General features: G+C 49.2%; 11 protein-coding genes across 11 annotated transcripts; 7 read left to right on the forward strand and 4 right to left on the reverse strand.

Moving 5' to 3' along the window:
- Positions 1-997: 997 nt before the first annotated feature.
- On the reverse strand, positions 998-1,938 carry N7474_001715 (transcriptional regulator family TF; the record flags this gene model as incomplete). The annotated part of the gene is made up of 3 exons (XM_057193130.1): positions 998-1,129; positions 1,183-1,499; positions 1,605-1,938. The coding sequence occupies 3 exons, from the start codon at positions 1,936-1,938 to the stop codon at positions 998-1,000; spliced, it is 783 nt and encodes a 260-aa protein (XP_057058083.1).
- Positions 1,939-2,642: 704 nt separating this feature from the next.
- On the forward strand, positions 2,643-3,470 carry N7474_001716 (SDR family NAD(P)-dependent oxidoreductase; the record flags this gene model as incomplete). The annotated part of the gene is made up of 1 exon (XM_057193131.1): positions 2,643-3,470. The coding sequence occupies one exon, from the start codon at positions 2,643-2,645 to the stop codon at positions 3,468-3,470; it is 828 nt and encodes a 275-aa protein (XP_057058084.1).
- An 823-nt stretch (positions 3,471-4,293) lies between these two features.
- On the forward strand, positions 4,294-5,016 carry N7474_001717 (pre-mRNA-splicing factor ISY1; the record flags this gene model as incomplete). Its single annotated transcript, XM_057193132.1, has 1 exon — positions 4,294-5,016. One exon carries the CDS (start codon positions 4,294-4,296, stop codon positions 5,014-5,016), a length of 723 nt encoding a protein of 240 aa, XP_057058085.1.
- A 130-nt stretch (positions 5,017-5,146) lies between these two features.
- N7474_001718 (putative GTPase MTG1) lies at positions 5,147-6,235 on the reverse strand (the record flags this gene model as incomplete). The annotated part of the gene is made up of 2 exons (XM_057193133.1): positions 5,147-5,908; positions 5,969-6,235. The coding sequence occupies 2 exons, from the start codon at positions 6,233-6,235 to the stop codon at positions 5,147-5,149; spliced, it is 1,029 nt and encodes a 342-aa protein (XP_057058086.1).
- N7474_001719 (uncharacterized protein) lies at positions 6,197-7,059 on the forward strand (the record flags this gene model as incomplete). The annotated part of the gene is made up of 2 exons (XM_057193134.1): positions 6,197-6,240; positions 6,699-7,059. 2 exons carry the CDS (start codon positions 6,197-6,199, stop codon positions 7,057-7,059), a joined length of 405 nt encoding a protein of 134 aa, XP_057058087.1.
- Positions 7,060-7,280: 221 nt separating this feature from the next.
- On the forward strand, positions 7,281-8,828 carry N7474_001720 (uncharacterized protein; the record flags this gene model as incomplete). Its single annotated transcript, XM_057193135.1, has 1 exon — positions 7,281-8,828. One exon carries the CDS (start codon positions 7,281-7,283, stop codon positions 8,826-8,828), a length of 1,548 nt encoding a protein of 515 aa, XP_057058088.1.
- A 957-nt stretch (positions 8,829-9,785) lies between these two features.
- Positions 9,786-10,883, forward strand: N7474_001721 (uncharacterized protein; the record flags this gene model as incomplete). Its single annotated transcript, XM_057193136.1, has 1 exon — positions 9,786-10,883. One exon carries the CDS (start codon positions 9,786-9,788, stop codon positions 10,881-10,883), a length of 1,098 nt encoding a protein of 365 aa, XP_057058089.1.
- A 655-nt stretch (positions 10,884-11,538) lies between these two features.
- N7474_001722 (ferric reductase family protein) lies at positions 11,539-13,548 on the reverse strand (the record flags this gene model as incomplete). Its single annotated transcript, XM_057193137.1, has 3 exons — positions 11,539-12,737; positions 12,790-13,274; positions 13,325-13,548. 3 exons carry the CDS (start codon positions 13,546-13,548, stop codon positions 11,539-11,541), a joined length of 1,908 nt encoding a protein of 635 aa, XP_057058090.1.
- A 1,398-nt stretch (positions 13,549-14,946) lies between these two features.
- N7474_001723 (Phosphoenolpyruvate synthase) lies at positions 14,947-16,242 on the forward strand (the record flags this gene model as incomplete). Its single annotated transcript, XM_057193138.1, has 1 exon — positions 14,947-16,242. One exon carries the CDS (start codon positions 14,947-14,949, stop codon positions 16,240-16,242), a length of 1,296 nt encoding a protein of 431 aa, XP_057058091.1.
- A 308-nt stretch (positions 16,243-16,550) lies between these two features.
- On the reverse strand, positions 16,551-17,594 carry N7474_001724 (uncharacterized protein; the record flags this gene model as incomplete). Its single annotated transcript, XM_057193139.1, has 3 exons — positions 16,551-16,982; positions 17,033-17,262; positions 17,321-17,594. Coding segments are annotated over 3 exons (936 nt in total), but the record flags the coding sequence as incomplete, so codon positions are not given.
- A 1,218-nt stretch (positions 17,595-18,812) lies between these two features.
- N7474_001725 (uncharacterized protein) lies at positions 18,813-20,363 on the forward strand (the record flags this gene model as incomplete). The annotated part of the gene is made up of 1 exon (XM_057193140.1): positions 18,813-20,363. One exon carries the CDS (start codon positions 18,813-18,815, stop codon positions 20,361-20,363), a length of 1,551 nt encoding a protein of 516 aa, XP_057058093.1.
- Positions 20,364-20,969: the final 606 nt, after the last annotated feature.

The following is a 20,969-nucleotide window of genomic DNA, read 5'->3' on the forward strand; positions in this document are numbered from 1 at the left end:
TTCATTATTGACCTGATATAACCCATAGCTCGTAATGATCTTTCCCGTTAGGTAATTCTCCATACGCGTGAACGGAGACGGTTTCATCTGCAACTTGCCTTCGCCGGGCAGTGTTCTCATTACAATACAAACAACCTCTTTATGAATTAGAATATGGACTTGGGGGCTTCGGGCTTAGATCACTAATACTTGAGAGCATACGGTAGCGAGTCTCAATATTTAGAGTAGACTATAGTGAACCTACCTTATAATAGATTTATAATAAAGCTCGTTGAATCCTGAACAAGATTTATGCACCCTGGAAGCTATTATTGTTATTAGTTACCTAGTCCGCTAATATTCGAAGATAGAAGTCTTCGATCGCAAGCTGTTTGAAGGGCTATGGGTCGATGAAGCCCTCCACCATCGCTAGACGAAGGAACATTTTCTCGAAGCATGTATAGCTACCGCAAAGCCTATATCATACGGGGAATCTGCAGCTTCAGCCGCAAGTTCTTCACAGTATTGTTAGATAAGAGTCTATAGTCGTGGAGTACATAGAAGTGAGACAATCCTACTAGAGCTCCCTACTTACATTTTCCGTATGATAAGCGGACCTCAGCTCGGGATGAGCTGAGCTTAGAATCTTCTAGCCCGCTCGATATCCATGAAGGGGTGGTTAGTTATGGTACCCGATTCCGTTTTGGGCTTGCAGTATTGGGATCGACGCACCTTTAGCAAGTTTTATAGAGAAATATCTAGCACGGATTGAAGCGATTGGATCGCCGTCGCCCTAGCGCACTTCAGATAAATTCGAACACTGACCTTATCGACCGTCATCCACTTATAGCGCTAACGTTCCATCCCTTTGATAATTCCAAGAACTGAAATGGGTCGCTACTTTGATGGCTGCTGCTTTCTATATGATACATGTGCCTTTTGAACGACCTATAACGTATGGTTCCATAATTTATGAGTAGCCTGTGAAGTGGTGTAACGGGTTGCATAAGGGTAGTGTCTACATGTCTCTCTGAATGAGGTCATAAGGAAATGTTTTAAGGTCCGTCTTCTGTAATGCGCTGTTATGCCTCGCCATCTGGATTGCGCCCTGTACATGTATCTTAGTCGAAGGGCCATCGCCAATCAGGATCTATGTTTTGTTAGCGGTATGTTAAGTAAGGCAAGGGATGCGGTCGTAATTACGTCGTCATGTGCTAGGAATAGGGCTAATACAAGGGTCGAATCGCTAATCGGAGAGCGCATCCCTGAAGACGATATGGCCTCCATTAGTGACCTCGCACAAGCAATTTTGTACTGAAGGGCGAGTTGAATAAAGTATGGCCCCTTGTGCGGTAGACATTGCGACAGATGGCGGCATGTCACAAGAAAGAGACCATTCAGAGAGCTAGCATTGGTAGCGGCAAGTTGTATGAACTGTTTGTTTAGGTGCTGTGTACGACTTTCCGGATGGCTAATCTGGCAGCGTTGCAAATTTGAACACGGTACAACATTTGCCATGTCTGTGCTAGGTTAGTCACCGAAAATCTGCTTCTTGGGACGCCCGTGAGAAGTAGCGGACTTGCGAGACATATCGACTTATCCTAACGTGAGAGAGCCCTACTTACAGTAGTCTAGGAGAAAATCTTCGATCGGATTGAGGCGCCTGGCAAAACTTGCGAAGGGGTCTCTCCGGTCAGACCCCAGGAAGCCCAGCGGGCTTGGGATGACGGCTATCGCTGTTTCGGCGGCCGCTGTGGAGAATGGCTGCCTTTCGTCTTCCGAGCCACTTCTAGTTTTGATGGCACGGTACTCAACGAGCCTCTGTCGCCTCGCCTTGGCATGTGCCGCCCGGGCTGCATGCGAGTGAACTAGTCGTTGCTTTTCAGCCGAAGCTACCCCGGGGACCCCGGGTTGGGATGTATGGATGAACTGAAATTCACTTCTTTTGCCGGACATCATGGTTGTAGTTCAGCGTCTGAATGAGGGCCACTAAGAATTCCACCATGAGTTGACGAGATGCAGAGCCATGTAAACCTAAAGCCGACCAGACGTTGCAGGACGAACCTTGGAGCTGAACCGAAGAGGTATGCGACATTTGTAAGCAATGAAGGACATTGTCAAGACTTGCTCTTTCCACATAAAGAATAGTGCCACATCCATCCCCACTCTACTAGCGTGCCTTATTCCTACGTCGATCATCCCTCATAGCACAAATAAACTCAGTGATAGATTGACCCTTTTCTTTCTTGGTACATCGACTACCAGAACTACTTACACTTAACTATAAGTGGATGTGCAGCATTTGTAAGCACTGAAAGACCTTGCCAATACTTGCTCTTTCCAGATAAAGCATCCCCCACTCCTTACCTTTGCTTCGAAACGCCACGGAAATGTCTTTACAAACTGTCTGTGGATCTCTGACCAATGATAACGTAGCTGGGTTTCTTCAGGCTGGTCAAGAAACTGCGCTCTTAGTTAGTAAACCTGTTCTTGAAACGCGAGCAATTTTGCACCGACGAACGGCTCGTGCTGACGGGCAACGAATATCTTAGCAATCAATCATTCAGCGTACTTATATAAAGAAGTGACCAGCCACGCAGAGGGGTGGCCATCTTCTAGAGAGTCTCCCTGCTCACTGTTCCGCTGCACATCTAATACTCATTATGGCGTCCCCTCCTATGAAAAGTTTCGTGTCATTCACCAAGACCTGGCACAATGATACTTACCCGGCCATCTCACCCACCCGCCCGGAGCTTTCGGCAGCTGGGAAAAACGTCGTCATCACGGGCGGCGGCACAGGCATCGGAAAGGCGGCCGCCATCGCCTTCGCCCAGGCCGGTGCCAAATCGGTTTCCATTGTCGGGCGCAGGATCGATCGCCTCCAGACTGCAGGGCAGGCGATCACAGAAGTCAACCCATCGACTCAGGTTGTCTTGCAGACAGGCGATATCACCGACGTCGCGTCTATTAATGCGGCTTTGGGTGCAATCGTGAATAAGGTCGGCAGCAACATTGACATCTTCGTCAGCAACGCAGGCATGCTTCCGAAAGAGGCACCGGTAATTGGCTACCCAGAGGCAGAGTTCCGCCGAAGTTTCGAGATCAACACCATGGGCACTTTCCACGCCCTGCACGCGTTTACCCCGTTGGCGGCCCCTGGCGCAAAGTTCCTGCACACGGCATCTGGCATCAATCACTGGGCCCCTCTCCCGGAAGTGCCAGGAGTGTGGAGCTACGCGGCCACGAAGGGAGCGGCACTGAAGATGGTCGACTACTATGCTTTCGAGCACCCGGACATTCACGTCGCGAGCTTCCATCCAGGCATCGTTGGCACTGAGATCAACCCGAACATCCCCGTCGGGCCAGACACAGGTGAGACCCTTTGTTTATTTTTCCAAGCCATCTGGCAGACCGATGGGTTGCGTAGCCATGCTAACACACCTTGCAGCGGAGTTGCCTGGACACTTTGTTGTGTGGCTTGCGTCGGATGAAGCTGCATTTTTGAGGAACAAATTGACCTGGGCAAACTGGGATGTGGATGAACTCATGGCTCGGGCAGAAGAAATCCGGACGTCAGTCCTGCTAAGGGTCTCTCTGAATGGTGTGGATATGTGATTGAAGCTCTGTTGTCTAACGCCCTGATAGAGTTTTAGACATGTGCAACGTAGTTCACGACCACGAATTTTGGAAGAGGCGACGTTGATTGGTTCCCCTCGAAAGTAGTCTCCCCAATTAGGAAAGGAAGTCTCGTGATGGCCACTGTCTCTTTCTTGTTTCACCTCAACGCGGATCGGCAAGACGGGTTTGACTGACTTGAGGTACAATAAAGAGCACTGCGTTGTGGTTATTCGCCCAAGCAGGCAAAGAACGGAAAGACGCGGTATGGCAAAATTAAAAGACTTGCGTGGAGAACAAGGGATGTTCGTTCAACTCCAAATGGTTACTAGAGCCGCCTCCGTGAGTTAAGCAAAAGGTGATACTGTAACTTGGACATTTTTGAGAATCTTCAAAAATGCTCGCCCCAAGTACGGGCCAGAATATATCACCTCATGTGCCTAGTTAGTTAGTTATTATAGCCGCTTGTAGTCAGCGGTCACGTGAATAACTTTGCGGCTACGACCAGTCCCAGGACGAGTTCTCGTTCTTCACTGCTCACTCCCCCAACCTCGTTCAGCGCCGACACGGCCATTTCTTCACTATGGTAAGCTTCGCCAATTTTACTCGGGTGTTATCCCATTGCCTGAGCTCCCCTGGCTAACGAAAAACCCAACCCGGGTCAAAAAATAGGCTCGTAACAGCGAAAAAGCGCAGTCCATGCTGTTCCGCTTCCGGGCGCAACAAGCTGCGGATATGGGCATCATCGACATCAGTCGCACTCGGCGCCCGAAAGCCATCCAGACAGTCGACAACGTCGCCATGTGCGAGCGGTGGCGCGGGCAGGTCCTCCGCGAAGTGTCCCGCAAGGTATCGCGCATCCAAGAGCAGAGTCTGAGCGACTACCAGATCCGCGACCTCAACGACGAGATCAACAAGCTCATGCGTGAGAAATGGGCATGGGAGATGCAGATTCGGAATCTGGGCGGGCCCAACTACATGCGCGGAACGGGTCGAGTGTACGATGACGAGGGGCGTGAGATCCCCGGCGGTGGCAAGGGTTATCGATACTTTGGTCGGGCGAGGGAGTTGCCTGGTGTTAAGGAAATGTTTGAGGCTGCTGTTCGGGGCAAACGGCCGCCCGAGGAAGAGGATGCGGCGCCCGGAAGGGGTGGTGATATTGCGACTAAGAAGGTCGATGCGAATTACTTTGGCTATGGACTGGACGAGGAGGATGGAACTCTATTGCTGTACGAGAGGCAGAAGGAGAAGGAAGCTGTGGAGCACCTGCGTGGTCAGGGTGACGATGACGTCGAGGATGGATGGGAGTCGTTGCCCGGTGACGCTGGTGATGGCGTGGAATGGCGGCTTCCCACGCTCGAGGAAGTGCAAGAAGAGCTTGTGGATCGGAGGCGACGACGACTGCTGGACAAGATCACTTGAAACCTGCCTGCGATTTCTGTTCTGGCGTTCCGGTGCTTGTGCAAAATAATTCTACCTCCAGCATTGTCATGGCTGATTTCTTGGTGTTTTACAAATTTTCGCAAAATATCATTTCCATATGTATACAATATCAAGGGGTATCATTTGCGTCCGTATCGGAGGAATTCTTGCGGGATCCTCGTCCAGCCTTGAGTGCCTGGGTCATGCTGAGACGGACTGGCTGTGAGGGGTCCTCCAAGCGCCGTTTCTCTGCCTCCAAATCATCAAAGATAAATCGACCCAGCTCGCCCGCACGCCACTTCTGAATAAAATGCATGGCCGCCGAATCCAGAATGGGAACGCCGCCTTTCCCCAGAAGTCCCGTCTGGCGCGCAAACGTATCAAGCAGCGGCACTACCTCGTTCGTCGGTTCAGACCACCGTTTGTACGCTTGCGTATCATGCAGGTTGATTTGATATAACAAGTAATCTGCAAGGGTGACCGGCGATATCACGGAATCCTTGACACAGTTACAGAGCGCGAGTTTGAGCATGTTCTCCGCGTCTGGCACATAAGGCATGAACACACCTGGCGTGTCCACGACATAAACATGCGACCCATGCTCTCGCTCGATGATCTTGACCGGAGTAGCTATCTTGCGAGTGATACCCGGTTGCCCGCCAGTTCTCACGGCCTTGGCCTTGCCGACACCTTGGTTGCGCAGGTTGTTGATAAGCGTCGACTTGCCGACATTTGGCATTCCAACCACCAGGACGCGGCACCCAACGAGTTTATCGGGACCTTCAGCATCGTCCCGGAGATGTTTGAGGATGTTGCTGACGTCCGGACGGGAAGACGAGCTGACAAAGAAGGTGGCGGACTTCGTATCGAACCTCTGGAGTTTTTTCTCAATCTAGAAACGGGAATAGTCAGTCTCAAAAGCTATGCCAGGCATTTACTGGCTGTCACCTACCTGATTCCGTGCAGACGACTTGGGCATGCTGCCAAGATCTCGTTTGGTATAGACAACCAAGCGTCGCTTGTTGCCCAAGGCTTCTTCAAACATGGGATTGACTGAAGTGATGGGCGCGCGGTAATCGCGGCACTCGATAACATAATCAATCGACGAGAGCATGCTTTTCATTTTGGTCAAGCCCGCGCGATGGTGCCCCAAAAAGTAGGACCTGGGGATCGATCCATAATGAGGGAAGACCTGGCGCGGGATGAACTTGGCCGCCATCGCCGGTATGCAGTGGTTAAAAGGGTATATAGCCAGAGAGAAGGTAGGTCATTGTTGATCTATGTATTGGCCAGCCGTCTACCTCAGTCGGCTGCAACTCGACACGCGAAGTGAAGAAGACTGAAAAAGAGCTGGAAATTGCCGCCGGGAATCAGGCGGAACCCAAGGCGGTGAGAACATGTGACTTCGGAGCTTATCATAACGAACGACAGGAACTTGCACATGTGCACTTCAAGATACATGCCATTGGTTGGAAATAGTCAATTTGTGTTCCTGACTGTCCAGACGCTTGTATAAGGGTTGGGGTTACCCGCTGGCTACAACATTGCTCTGTTTGAGTGACTTTGGACCAATCGATAATCTAGATCATGCCGCTAGTATCGGCTTTTCGGCCACCATCAACGCGCATTTCTTCCGTTCGACGGAGATCACCCGCTCGACGACGGAGACTAACTGAAAGAAGTGAACTTGAAGATCTTGACTCGGAGGATCATGTGCAAGACCCCGACGCTCACTCCATCATTACACCGTCGAAGCATACGCCAAAGCCATTTCGCGTCTTGCGAGGCTCCGTGGCTGCTGGGGGACCGCTTCGTCCATTCCGGCTACTGAAGCAAGATATTCTGAATCTACGCCGGCGATACGTCTCAGACTGGACTGTGTTCAATCAATTGGTTTTCGCCAGCGCGATCTATGTCTTCTTTACTAATCTCCTGCCGGGAATCACCTTTGCAAGTGACTTGTATGTCCTGACGGGCCAGAGCTGGGGGACAATTGAAGTTGTCTTCAGCACTGGACTCAACGGAATTATCTTTTCACTGTGAGTGTTTTGTTTCGAAGTCATTTCCGCCAGCAAGTGATTAACCTCCGTGAGACCAGCTTCTCGATCCAGCCTCTCACCATCCTTGGGGTGACGGGGCCGTTCAGTGTCTTGGCAGAGAACATATACTCACTATGCGTCGAATCTTTCAAGGTAATTCTTGAATAATATTTAATTCCAGAAATGCTGATGACCATCGCCTGTTAGATCGATTTCCTGTCATTCATGGCTTGGGCGTTGATCCATTCTGCTTGGCTTCACTATCTCTTAGCCATCATCAATGCCCACGACTGGACCATGCGCTATGTGACGACATTCGCAACTGAGGTCTTTTCGTTGCTGAATTCTATCATTTATTTTCACAAGGCTATCCAGGAGCTTCAGAGAGCGCACGCAACTCTTTCCTTCGCAGCTTTCCTCTACGCCGTGATCGGCGCCTCTGGAACCATGCTTCTTGCCATCTTCCTTTCAACTGCTGAGAGCTGGCGCCCTCTCTTCCATCGCTATGTTAGAGTCGGGCTGAAAGAGTATGCTGCCGCGATCTCAATAATCTTATTCATTGGGTTGCCTCACATAGGCGAACTCGCGCACCTGGATAAGATGACACTGCCAGTATCCAGCTCATTCCGACCAACTTCACCGAACCGGAATATTTTTCTCGTCGAATTCTGGAAACTGCCCGTGCAATGGGTCTTTGCTGCTATTGTTCCAGGGCTGATCATCACGATGCTGTTCTTTTTCGACCATGAAGTCAGCTCCATCATCTGCACCATCGACCGGTATGGGACTCGCAAACCAGGAGGATTTGCTTGGGACATCATTTTGCTAGGAACAACCACCGCTCTTTGTGGAATTCTCGGTATCCCACCAGCCAACGGTCTTCTACCGCAGGCTCCCCTTCATTCGGAGTCTTTGATGCACGCGGAAAAGGAGGAAGTAAGCATCATTGTTGATGGCGAGGAAAAAATTCATACGCATGAAGTCCAGCGTGTTTACGAGCAGCGTTGGTCATCTTTTCTCCACGCTGCAGCGATCATGCTGTTTCTCAGTCCTCCGTTCATGAAAGTTCTTGGCTTGACACCAACCAGTGTCCTGGCAGGACTTTTCCTCTTCATGGGGGAACAGAGTTTGTCGGTGAAGTACGTACCATTGTTATCCCTGCGGATTTGGAGACTAACGTTTCCGCCTAGTCCGATCTTGTATCGCACATTCTACCTCCTTACGCCACCATCGGAACTTCCACCACTACCGGCATCTCTTCGCAAGAAAAGCGCCTCCGATGATTCTGCGGAGGGCACACCATCCTACCTTCCAATCCACCTTTACACTCTTCTTCAGGTCGGAGTTACAGTTTTGATCTTTATTCTTACATTGACGCGAGGAGCACCAGCATTCCCAGTTCTCATCATCGCCCTAGTTCCTTTCCGGCTCATGCTTATGAAGCGCTGGTGGCCGAGAGAGGTTCTTCGCTTTGTCGACGCCTGGGCCTGTCGTGAGGGAACACCAGAAGATGACGAAGACGCAAGAGACAAATCCAGTCCTGGAGAACAAGATTCGAGTGGCGATGGTCTCGCAGGAGCTCTCAGCCAGTATGGGGGAGGGCCTAGAAGTGAATCGCCTATAATTGCGACTAGTGCCTTTTCAAAGCCGTCTGATCACGGTTACGATGTTGCTGATCAAAGAATATGGGGCATGGATCATGACGGTATGAACAATGAGTGGGTTGAACTAAGAAGTCGGGTTCAAACCGATGAAGAGTTAGCCCATAGTTGATAGATGATCATCTCGCTGTCATTCGCTTCTAGGGAGGCTTATGCGTCGACATTCCGTATATAATTAAGCCAGATGAAGACATCGCAGTCGAAATCAAAAACGGCCAGCCAAATGGCCTTGGGATACAACATGATCCTTTGCAAGAAGGACAAGCGTCTCTCTCACTGTCGCGTTCTTGGAATCTTGTATAAGGCCATCGTGGATGTTGAGGCGATTTCTGTGTTTGGTGGCATGATAACGGAGAGATCAACACTGAAGCACCTGTTACAACCGGCGAAGCCCCCCAATCCGAGGCGCCCAGCGAACAATCACAACTGCAGAACGCCGATCGCCCTGCATCCCCGCATCCCCGCTCCCGCCACAGCATGTTCGAATTCTTCCATGCCTTCTTTTAATCCCAGCTCTTATTCCTACGGCCGTGTTTCTAGTTACACATAGCATTGGAAAATTCAGGTTCGAGAACGATTTGGATGACGGTCCCCTAAGCACAATATGCCAAGCTTCTATACATCCGTGTTAGAAAACGCCCTCTTCCTGTGTCAGGGACAGTCCGGACTTCATTCGGCTTGTCTAAATCGCGATGCCTCGATGGTGATCCTAGATCAAGGTACCATGCCTCAGATCTAATGCGATCGAAGCTAATATAACATAGATGCCCATGATTTTGAGCGTCGTTTACAGTCAGAAGCGCCACTGGAGATTAAAAGGACTGGGTTGATTAGTGTAATGTATGTTAGGTCCCCTTTGCTGCTATGCTTGACACTTATAAGACCAAGGTTATTGAGCGAACAAGGCACATTTCCGGGGGACCAGTGGGAGGTCCAGAAGCTATTCAAGATATTTTGGGGCGTAGACCTTGAAGATGTCGCTCTTTTGTCTTCCCCATTGCTCTCTAGCTACCATGGACGATGCGTAGATATTAATGGACACCTATGTCTCGGTGAGTTCTACACCAGGATGTGCAAAAATATCTCAGCCACTGACAAGCCCACCGAAATTTGCTACAATATTAGCGAGAATCTGTCATATACGGCGAACAACACTAGCCCCTTGGAAAGTAGCTCTAGTGTTAGCTCTAGTGGACCGACCGACATGAAGCTTCGTCACCAATACGAGCCTATCTATTTCCGCTATGATTTCCTAACCGGGCACACTCTATATATTCTACCGAAGTCCAAAGGTGATTTACGTGATCTAATTCACGCAATTGGCGAGAGGTTCAAGGGGTCCTCCCAAGAACGCTCACGGGTTGAGGAGCTGCCGGGTAATTTTAAGCAAGAAGAGCCCTTACACCCTCTAATCCTTCACTCAGTGGTCATGTTCTATATCCTTTCTTCCCGAAATGCCGAGCTGGAAAATTTGATCAAATGGTTGCTATGGATCGAGACACAACTCCATCAAGGATCAATTTTTGAAGTGACAGGTTCGGAGCGCTTCTCAAGGTATATTCAGCTGCTACATAAGATGTCGCGGAACTTGATAACCTTAGAGCACAACAATCAACGCGACGCATCGAACATTAACCACCTTCTCCGAGATCACGAGCGCCTTGGACGACTGGCCGAGCTTCATGGAACAGATCTTGACCACACAACGGATCAGAGGGTCCGTGACGATCTGCTTATGCTGCATGATTTGTGCGACGACCGTCATCGCCGGATTATGAATTTACAAAGAAGAACCAACAATTTTGTTACACTTTTGTATAATCTGATCACAGGTCATGACAGCACAATTAATCTCAAGATTGCCACGGAAAGCGCGAAAATTGCCCAAGATGCCCGCAAAGATAGCGTGTCTATGAAGATCATTGCAGGGATGACGCTGCTCTATCTCCCAGCCACTTTTGTATGTAGTCTTTTTGGGACGAACCTGATCGCTTTAGATACTTCGACCGATAATAGCGAGCCTTTGTTTGTCGTCTCCCATCTCTGGTGGCTTTACCTGGCATTCGCAGTGCCTCTGACAGTTTTTACAATGTTCGGATTTTTGCTGTGGCGACGGTTTCGTGAACAGTACCCAGGAAAACGGGCGAGTGAACTAGATGTCTCATAAAGTGCCGTCATTTTGGGGCTTGCACATATTTTTACTTTCCCCTACTTTCCCCTTGTTGGTAATAATCTTTTGATTGGCTCTCATCTGGGCTTGTACATAACAGACGGGCCCTAACACTTTGAGGTTTGCTGTAGCCACAGCTATTCAATAAGGGAAAGATACTATCGGCATGTCTATAATTACGATGTCGAAGTTCACTACTCTTCTTCGGTTCAATGATCTCGGCTTCTCAGATTGGTCGCAAAGAGCTTCAGTCATCGACCATGTCACGGTTCCTTTTTGGCCTATTCGGGTTTGTGGCGCAAAGCAACACTTTCGGTATTGGCGAGAGTATCATCCCAGCAGCATCGGGAGCAGCAGCCAGAATGAACCTACAGACAAAACCCGGACTGTCAGACGGCAGAAGTAGACATGACGGATTTCGATCCAAATTCTCTTGGGCAACTCTATATCAGTCGGAGTTAGTTACTCGGATGAATGGGACATCACAAGTTCATTCGTTGGGCATGAAAATCTTTTTTCAACAAAGGACATCAGAGATTGTTACGGTATGCCACATGGTTACCAAATTAGTTGTTGTTTGGATCCTGCCTTGTTTATTTAGTCCTGCCCAACGGTGAAATTTTAGTGTTCATGTCATTAATATGAATTCAGATTACCAAGAAAAGCTCTCGGCATGTAGATAAACCCCCTGAGCACCAGTTCCCTTGTCGGAGCCGCGTTGTTCGCTGACAGTGGCGACCGTATTTCTGACACTGCTCACTAACGCCAGAGGTCCACAAACTGCAACACCGGTTTCCCCCTTGGCATGATCCAATATATCCCAGAGAAGGGGCTTAAGCTGAGGCCGACCTGATCTGAGAGTAGAAGAAGGGCAAGACAATGGCCTATCTGTTGTCGCCTGTTCCTTTGGGGTAATCGCATCCGAAGTATCCTGGATCCTAGTGCAGCAACACGGTCCTTCAGAAACGCTGCACTGACACCCTGCCTTTTTCTCAAAGACTTCAGATGGTTCGATATCGCACGTAACGAACAATTCAACTTCGATTTCAATTCCAGCGCTGCTTAGGGTTTCCGTTGCTCGTTGTAACTCGTCCGCGACCCACTCTTTGCAGGACGTTTTCTTGATGACCCAGACGAATACCACTCTTCGGACTGGAAGGGACCGATCTCGAGACCTCTGCGCAATATCGAGGAGTATTGGTAATGTAAACGTGACACCGGTTGATCCCGCAATGAGAAGAACAGTGTCGAACGCCGCGAAATCGGAGTGTGACCCACCATACGGGCCGCCGATCATAGAATACAGTCGACCTTCTGTTTGTACCGTTTGTTCCTCGTCTTGAGATGTTTGGGACAGGTCTGTGGAGGATGTCTTAGCTGAGCGTAGTAACCGTCGAGTAAAGCCTCGGCAAGCCCGTAAGATAAAGACAAGATCATTATCATGAGATGAGGGAATCGATAGAATGGTGGCTGGATGTGATTGACCCAGTCCCAATCCAGGAATCGATAAGAACACATGCTGTCCAGGTGTCCAATTTTTGATTCGGGGCGATTTAACCCGAATCTTTGTGACATCGCCAGGCAGCTCGAGTATGACTGCTTTTGCGGGTTTCATGTTGTTAAACGCAAAGAGAAGAGTCCGTAGTAGGCGGTCGAAAATAAAAACGCCGATTCCAATCCAGGCGTATATCCTGGAGGATAGGGCGGTAGAGGGTAAGTGGTAGAAAATGGCCACAACAAGGCCGACGAAAGTGATGATATGTTGAATGACGAAGAACTCATACCGCCAGTTTCGGATAGGAGCCGTTGCGCTGAACACCAACCAAAGGAGGATAATCCAGGTAGCGAATCCTTGATGATTGTTAGCCCGCAAGCATCTTATTTCTTCATTATCACATCCTACCTGTCGGGATACAGCTATCTGTATCGATCTCAAGCTTAAAAACTTTATTCTTCTTCCAGCCGTAGGCTTGAACACCGCCGTGTATGGTAGCGGTTAATAACATAATTCGCGCTACCCATCGGTGCAAGAGGTGCAGTCGCTCATAGGATACACCCACGGCGTATCCAATTAAATTCCGCTTCCCAGCAAGGAGAAGTATGAGTGGGAATTGAGCGATTGTGAGCCATCCTGCGCGGAGACCCTGCGCCTGCCAGTGTTGAGCACCAGGATAGTCAACGTTGTAGAACTGTAGTCCCATGACGTATCCAAAATACACCAGGATGAGCAGGATTGCTCCGAATGTCGGGACCCGCAACCAAGAGTTTGTGGGGGTGAGCTGACGATAGACGACTTCCCGAATCACTGCAGTACAGCCAGCCAGAAGTGATGCGACTGAGTTGGAAGGAGTAGCAGGCCGTGGATGCTTTGCTGCAGCGGCACGTAATCTAGATCTACGTTAGTAGCCAAGCTCTGATCCCCCGTAGACGACACCGACCTCAACTTCAGCAGTCCCCATCGACCCCAATTGACAATTCCCGCCAGCACGACCACGATGACAATCCCGTACCAAAACGATCGAGCTATCGCATAATCAAACTGTTGCAAAACCGAGTCATCTAGAAGTGCATCCAGGAAATCCGAGGCCACCGTATAATTCGACATGTTCAGGCCCGCGTTCGTGAGGTCAGGGCCTCCAGACATGTCTGTATCCATGTCCATCTTGACGGATATGTACAATCCAAGGCTGGAATACGGTAGTGACAGAAGAGAACAGGACGAGTGTAAGATTATTAATTTATTCGAGATAACTAGTCAACTACCCTCCCCACTATACATGTCTCCACTCGGCCCGCGGCTTCTGTCGAATCACCGGAATTGGCTCTTGTCAAGCTTCTCTTTCTTTCCCGTTTTCGGCTTAGCGTTGAGCACATTTGCGTGAGTTTTTCTTACGCTTCCGCTGCCGGCCCGACTCCATACTATTACGGCGTGCAATAACTAATAGCTCCATGATGTTCCATTTCTTGCTCTCTTTTCCAGGCTTCCCTTCTTTAGTTATTTCGCGTCCACCAGGGACAATATTACCTGAGCGCCTCCTGCAACAAGGGATGATTACTCTCAAACCTATCGCTCCCTGAATATCCCTTTCTCGATTTTGCCTGTCATGGATATGACAGCGGGGACCGCGACCGCCTCAAACATGAAGACGCCGTCGTCAAACACCTCAAACATGGCTTTCAATACGAACAATCTCTCCGCTATGCTTTTCTCCAGTTCGTGGATGCCAACCAGCACCGCTGGCTACGTAGGCACCTGGTTTTTTCTTTTCTTCCTCGCTATTATTTGGCGAGCGCTTGTCGCGACACTGTTCAAGTTGGACGCTTTTTGGGTCGCGCAAAATTCACAATACCTGATTCTTATCAATGGGGGCCAAGAAAAACCAAAGGAAGAAAGTGTCGTTCGAGCATGGCGAGTTTCTGTGAATCTGCCTCGAGCGGCATTGCGCACGATCAGCCAAGGAATTGCATACCTATTGTAAGTTGTTTCTATTCATCTAGACGGATGCCCAGTGAGCCTTTCTGACCTATCCTATCTTGAAGGATGATTGCGGTAATGACTATGAATGTTGGGTTCTTTTTCGCTGTGCTTGTTGGATACTTCATCGGAGAGCTTATCTTTTCCCGTCTCACACGATCGGATTCGTAGCCATTGCTGGGGACCGCTGTACATATGAACAATTCTCATTTGATGCATACCGCTCCGTTATCTTATTTAGAAGCTCGTCCCCTCGGGTCTAACATCCGAGGCATGCTTGGCTGACTGGCCAACCGACTAACCCAGACGTTGGGACTTGTGACCCTCTATGTATTTGGAGTAGAACTTGTGGTCACTGACGCAGCGCATCTAACCTTGATTGAATATGTTTTGACCGACCTAATAATTCTGGAAGCATCTTTTCAACACAGGAAATAGCTTTCTATTCGATCGACCGACCTCAAAATCTGATTCCAAACATTTCTTCATCTTTAGGTATTCAAAATTGAAACCCAGCTTTCAATTCTAATCTACTGACTCTGTTTAATAATAGTGGACACAAGGTTTATCTCTTTGAATACATCAATGCCGGAAATCGGAAGCAATAGCCGCGATGGCGATGCTGCGCGTTTGGTAATTCGCTTCGAGGATTTGAAACGGCAGGATGTCAGTATAGTTGGCGGCAAAAATGCCTCCATTGGGGAGATGATCGGTACTCTAGAGGAGGAAGGAATCGCCGTACCCAAAGGGTTTGCAACGACTTCACGAGCCTATTGGCAGTACGTGAATGAAAATGGAATGCAAGAGAGGATGGCCTCGTTGATCGCAGAATGGCAATCGGGAAAAGCCTCCCTTGCTGACACTGGTCATGACGTTCGTGACCTGTTCCTCCGAGGCACCTGGCCCACGAATATTGCGAATGAAATCACGAACTTCTATCGCGATATGGAGACTAAAACAGGGATCAAGAACCTGAGCGTCGCCGTTCGATCAAGCGCGACAGCAGAGGACTTGCCCGAGGCAAGTTTCGCCGGCCAACAGGAGTCTTATCTGAATATATCTGGCGTGGATGCACTTCTCGACGCTTGTAAGCGGTGCTATTCCTCGCTTTTTACAGATCGTGCCATTGGATATCGTCAGGGCAAAGGGTTCGATCACTTGCGTATCGCGCTCTCTATTGGGATCCAGCGTATGGTTCGCTCTGACCTTAGCGGATCTGGTATCATGTTCTCCATCGATACTGAGAGTGGTTTCGACAAGACTGTTCTCATCAACGCAGCCTGGGGACTGGGGGAGAATGTAGTACAAGGCGCTGTCAACCCTGACGAATACCGAGTCTTCAAACCGCTATTGAATGACACAAATCTCGTTCCAATCATAGGAAAAAAGCGTGGCGACAAGTCAATGAAGATGGTTTACGACAATGAAGGAGATGAGCCAACACGCAACGTACCAACCTCGAGAGCCGAGCAAACTGCGTTTACACTCGAAGACCGGGAAATTCTCCAGTTGAGTAGATGGGGTTGTGCAGTTGAGAAGCACTATGGAACTCCAATGGACATAGAGTGGGCCAAAGATGGCCTCACAAACGAACTGTTCATCGTTCAGGCTCGGGCAGAAACGGTTCAATCGCACCGCGATACTGCGATGTTCAAGACATACGAGGTCAGTAAAAAAGGCCGGCTTCTGGCGTCAGGGTTGTCTATTGGAGACGCGGCAATCTCTGGCCGACTTTGCTTGATCGAAAACAAACAGAACCTTGACAAATTTGTTCCTGGTTCGATTTTGGTAGCGAAGGCAACAGATCCAGATTGGGGTCCCCTCATGAAGCTGGCCGCGGCCATAATCAATGATTGCGCAAGTCATCCAGGTGGCTCGTGAAAAGGGTTGCAGGATTGGCATCTGCGGACAGGCGCCGAGCGATCATCCAGAGTTTGCAGCCTTCTCAGTCAATTCCGGCATTCATTCGATCTCCGTCAGCCCCGATAGCTTCGTGTCAGTGAGGAATGTTATCGCGTCGGGGAAGGGTCAAAAATAGGCATACACCAGCATACAAAATTCTGAATGAAAATATTATCTGAAAGAATGAGGCCAATTTACGAACACTCGGATTAAAATGCAACAGACATGTTCAGATATTTCATGCATAATTGATAGACCAAACCCTGCCTCATTCTTAATTCTTACTTTTCTTCGTAAATATTCGCAAGTCGGTCTTTCAGTTCCCTTATCGATTTCTCTAGGTCCTCCGACTCTGAGGAGCTTAATGGCATCTCAAGCGTCTTGACGATCCCTGTTTTACCCAGGACCACGGGTAAGCTGAAGCAGCAACCCCAGTTGGGCTGAAAATGGCTTATGAGACAAACGCTGCCGTTGTCTGATATGATAGCTTGGCAAATACGGGCGACCAGAGATCCAACTCCAAGAGACATTTTCCCCTTCCCGCGGATCATTTTCTGCTTTCTGTTCTCGCACTCATTCTGAACGTCGTCGCGATTAAGAGCAGTCGGTGGAAGTGCTTTATCAAGAGGGGTATCATCTACCATTGCAGCAGACCATGCCACAACTTGCGAATTTCCGTGGATACCCAGGATGGGGAGGGTTATCGAGCTAGCCGCCATCTATCAGAGTGAGCTGTGTCGCATCCATAGAATCAACACACTGCGCTCACCTTTGCCTTTTCCGCCAATATGCTCGAAACGCGGATAGAATCGAGCCATGTTCCTGAACCTATCACTCGGGATTCGGGTAAACCAGAAATATCGTGAATGAATGATGTGAAGAGATCGACAGGGTTTGCCACAACGAGAATAATCGTGGTTGTCCCAAATGGTTTCATGGAGGTAATAACACTCCGGATGATCGAGAGTTTTTGGTAGGTTCGCTGAACGCTCGTTTCACCTAAGATGAATATGAGACCTTGGTCCAAACAGAATTTCCAGCTATCACTCTGCCTCACCAGCGTAATATTTTGATCCAATAGTGATAAGCACAATGTCGCTTTGTGCTGCCTCCTGGTGGGTGGCAGGTCGTACGCGTGTCTTGCTACCACAGACGTAGCTAACCTCGGAAAGATCGCTAACCTGGGCATTTTTCAGGGTTGCGTTTATATCAACTATGAGCAATTCACTTGTGGCGGACTGAAGGATGAGCACATTGGCAGCTGCAGCCCCTACATCGCCGGCGCCAATGATTGCGACCCGATGATCCAATCTTGAATTGCAACTCGACATTGCGGGAGGTATGAAATCCAGCGTTTGGAGACCATTGAACCTGGTTTATACACGGCGTACATCATGGTAACAAGACGCAATTCGTACGTTATTTCTGTGGATATGGAAGCCAATTTTGGAATTTCCGCTATGCAAACCTTTGGGGGTGGAATTTACGTCAATCGGGCTTAATGGTGACATACATAGTTCCGAGGTCCGACTGTCTCTTACGTAGGTAATGTACATGCATACATAGATTGCCCACCTTCCAATGAGACACCTGAACCTTCTAAAAGTATATGATCGACTGAGTCCGACCAAAGAGTTTAGGGTTAGTAGTACATGTGAGGTCTCCAATTTCTCGAGCGCTAAGGCGTGTGATTTAGAACCAAATTCTCGGTAGCGACTGCAGTCAATGCATCAATTTCAGCTCTACTTTTTTGTCACTTGAATTGGCTTGCACTTTTAGCTCTTAATTTTGTCCTCTTTTGTATAGGAAATTCCCAGATACTACTGGATAGAATTCGATACTTGGTTTATGCTCATTTAGTCATGTGATAGCAACTAACTAGTACCTACTAGGTAAGGTGTGTATATAGTCGCAAGGATGCGGGCCGCTTAGCACGAACGTCTTATCTCCACTCATCCACGTCTCATCCACGTCGTATCCACGTCTAGCCCACCTTCCGACTGCCGTTCCAGCTCGACGTGTATTGAGCCACGGCTTAATAACAGCACCTCGTAAGAGCATCATACAGGACGCTTATATCCTGCGCGGATGCCCGGCCATGGCGCGACAGACAAGGCAAAAAAAGACCAATATCACCAGGAGCAGAACAGGCTGCCATACCTGTCGGCGGCGGCGTGTGAAGGTAGTCCAGACTAACCTCTCAATTCTTTGGTTCCTTGGAAGCTAATATCCGAGGCATCACACAGTGCGATGAAGGCAAGCCGTCCTGCAAAGCGTGCCTCCGGCTAGGCCTGAGCTGCGATGGCTATGGCCACGTGGTGAGATATCGATTCGCCGAGCCCGCCGTACTGGAGCAAGGAGCGACACACTCTTTTGACACCATTGAATGGGCGCCTGTAGCTCTCCCTTGGATCGACGCAGATACATCCGATAGTGGGTCTATACCGGGTGAGGAGAGCATTTCGGATCCTCGGTCTCCAGAGTCATCGAGGAAAGAAGCAATTTTCAGTCAGATGGGACCATCTAGTCGAGGGTCATCACCGAATACTATGATCAGTAATAATATAGAAAACGACACCGGAGACCTGGACCCCGATCGAGCCGATCGAGCCGTGTTTGATTATGGGGCACAGACTGATACTCTGGAGGAATTCTACTTTACCCAGTGGACGACTTCTGTCACTCCAATTCTACCACCTGTCTTTGCCGACCTAACTGTGACCATGCCCGACTTTTTGCCTTTAAGATATGCGGTCCTTGCAGTATCGGCATCGCACCTGGCCCATGTTGAGTCTTCGATACTTTCCGAAAACAACTCGACCTACATTCCTGAACGAACCCATCGATACCGAAGCCTACAGTACTACGGAAGAGGAATCCGCGAGCTCGCAAAATATGTCGATGGTTTTCCGAAGGACACACTTTGTTACCTAGTTGCTACCTCACTTCTTTTCCATTACATCGAGATGGATTCCGGCTCAATAGCTGGCGCGGTCGAACATATCGAGTCGATCAATAGGCTTCATTGCTCTGCCCGGTCGCAAATAGAGCTGGGAACAACCGAGCTTGACAAGAAATTGCTTTGCACCTGGCAAAGCTTGCGGTCCTTATCCATCAACAAGCAGCTCACAGTTGGGTCCGGTCGCATACGGCCTCTGGTAGCAATCCAGCTCCAAGACCTGGCCTCTCCACTTGGGGATGGCGCGACTTCGTACGATTCTATTGCGCAATTGCTATGTGAGACGTTTTCCACTACCCGAACCATCATCCTGGACTGGTGTGTGTGTCGCGGTATCAGCCTAGCCACGGCAGACGAGAAGAAAGCAGCCTTTGAGGCCCTGGTCGAGCATATTGCTCTTCCCGGCGAGCGAAATCGCTCGCCACGTCAATTAGCCGACATCGACGAGTCGTACTGTAGGGCAATTGAGCAACAGCGTGCGCGTCTGGACGACTGGCACTCGCAACTTAATATATCAGATCTCCCCATTGAGTCCTTCACTTCCACCTCTATCGAGCCGGTTCGATATACAGAGGGGGAGTTGCACATTGAACCGCTGCGGTTCCGCACCTACGAAGCAGCGATGAACTATGCATACTATGCCGCAGCGCAGTTCTCCAGCTCTCGACAGACCTTTGACCGAATAACTCAACTTGATGAATTCGAGCTCTCTTCTAGGTTTACACGCGATAGATTCCCGTGGGAAAGCCTGATTCTCCGGATTACCCGCGGTCTCGATCTGGATGACTGTCTGTACAAACATACATTCAAAATAGGAATTCTGTCTTTGTTAATGTTGTGTGCGTCTTTGTGTCCGCATATTGCAGTGGCGAATTGGGCCAATGCCTGGATCGAAAAGTTGGAAGATCACGGCATGGCGGTCGAGGATGGGATGCCCTTGGCCTTGATCAAGCGAATTATGCGCCTAATCACGGTGATGAAACAAGACGGTCATGATATCTACAGGATCTCCATCATGGATAGCGACATCAAGGAGAAGTGGGAGTTTTATCGGAGCGATAATACTTTCCAAGTGGCCATCTGTGCCAAGGATCGATTGAAGAGGGAGCTGTATAACAATGTGGTTTGCTTACCTATTTAGCAGAAGCATTGAGCCATGGATATAATATTCCCCATTATTACTCCAATTCAGGTATTTAGTTATCAAATATGATGGACGAACGCGAACGGTAGATGACGAAAACGATCAAAAATAAATCTGGTAACTATTCTTTGGGTTTCCATAGTCATCCCAGGGTTCTGGTAGTCTGTTTTCTTAGGGTTTTATCTTTCCCCTGGATGGGGATTACATGCTATTCCTGCGCTGGACTAAGGATCAGAGCATACAGACACCTCTCAGGTTTGGTAGTTGTGAACTCCAGATTTAACTATTCTTCTGAGTTGAGAATTCAACCAACTACACGTAGGAGAGCCAGATCGGATAAATTCCCCCCCTTTTTTTTTTTTGTTTGCCAGGTCTCTTGGCAAATCTGCGGGGTAGACCGGTCAGCCAACGCAGTAAGGAGTGGCCGAAACAGGCAACGCGAGAACGAGGATCCGTGCAGCTATTATTTTCATTCCGACCTAGTGATTATTGACAGACCGTCGCGACTCATTCTTATCAATGGCCTGGATGCGCCACTAGTTGCTAGTGTCAATAGCATATTAAAGGCCCGGAAGGTAGCCAAGCTGTTGTGATTTTCATTGC

Source organism: Penicillium riverlandense, assembly GCF_028828495.1.
Source record: "Penicillium riverlandense strain IBT 135883 chromosome Unknown utg000001l_segment0_segment0, whole genome shotgun sequence".
Taxonomy (NCBI): Eukaryota; Fungi; Ascomycota; class Eurotiomycetes; order Eurotiales; family Aspergillaceae; genus Penicillium; species Penicillium riverlandense.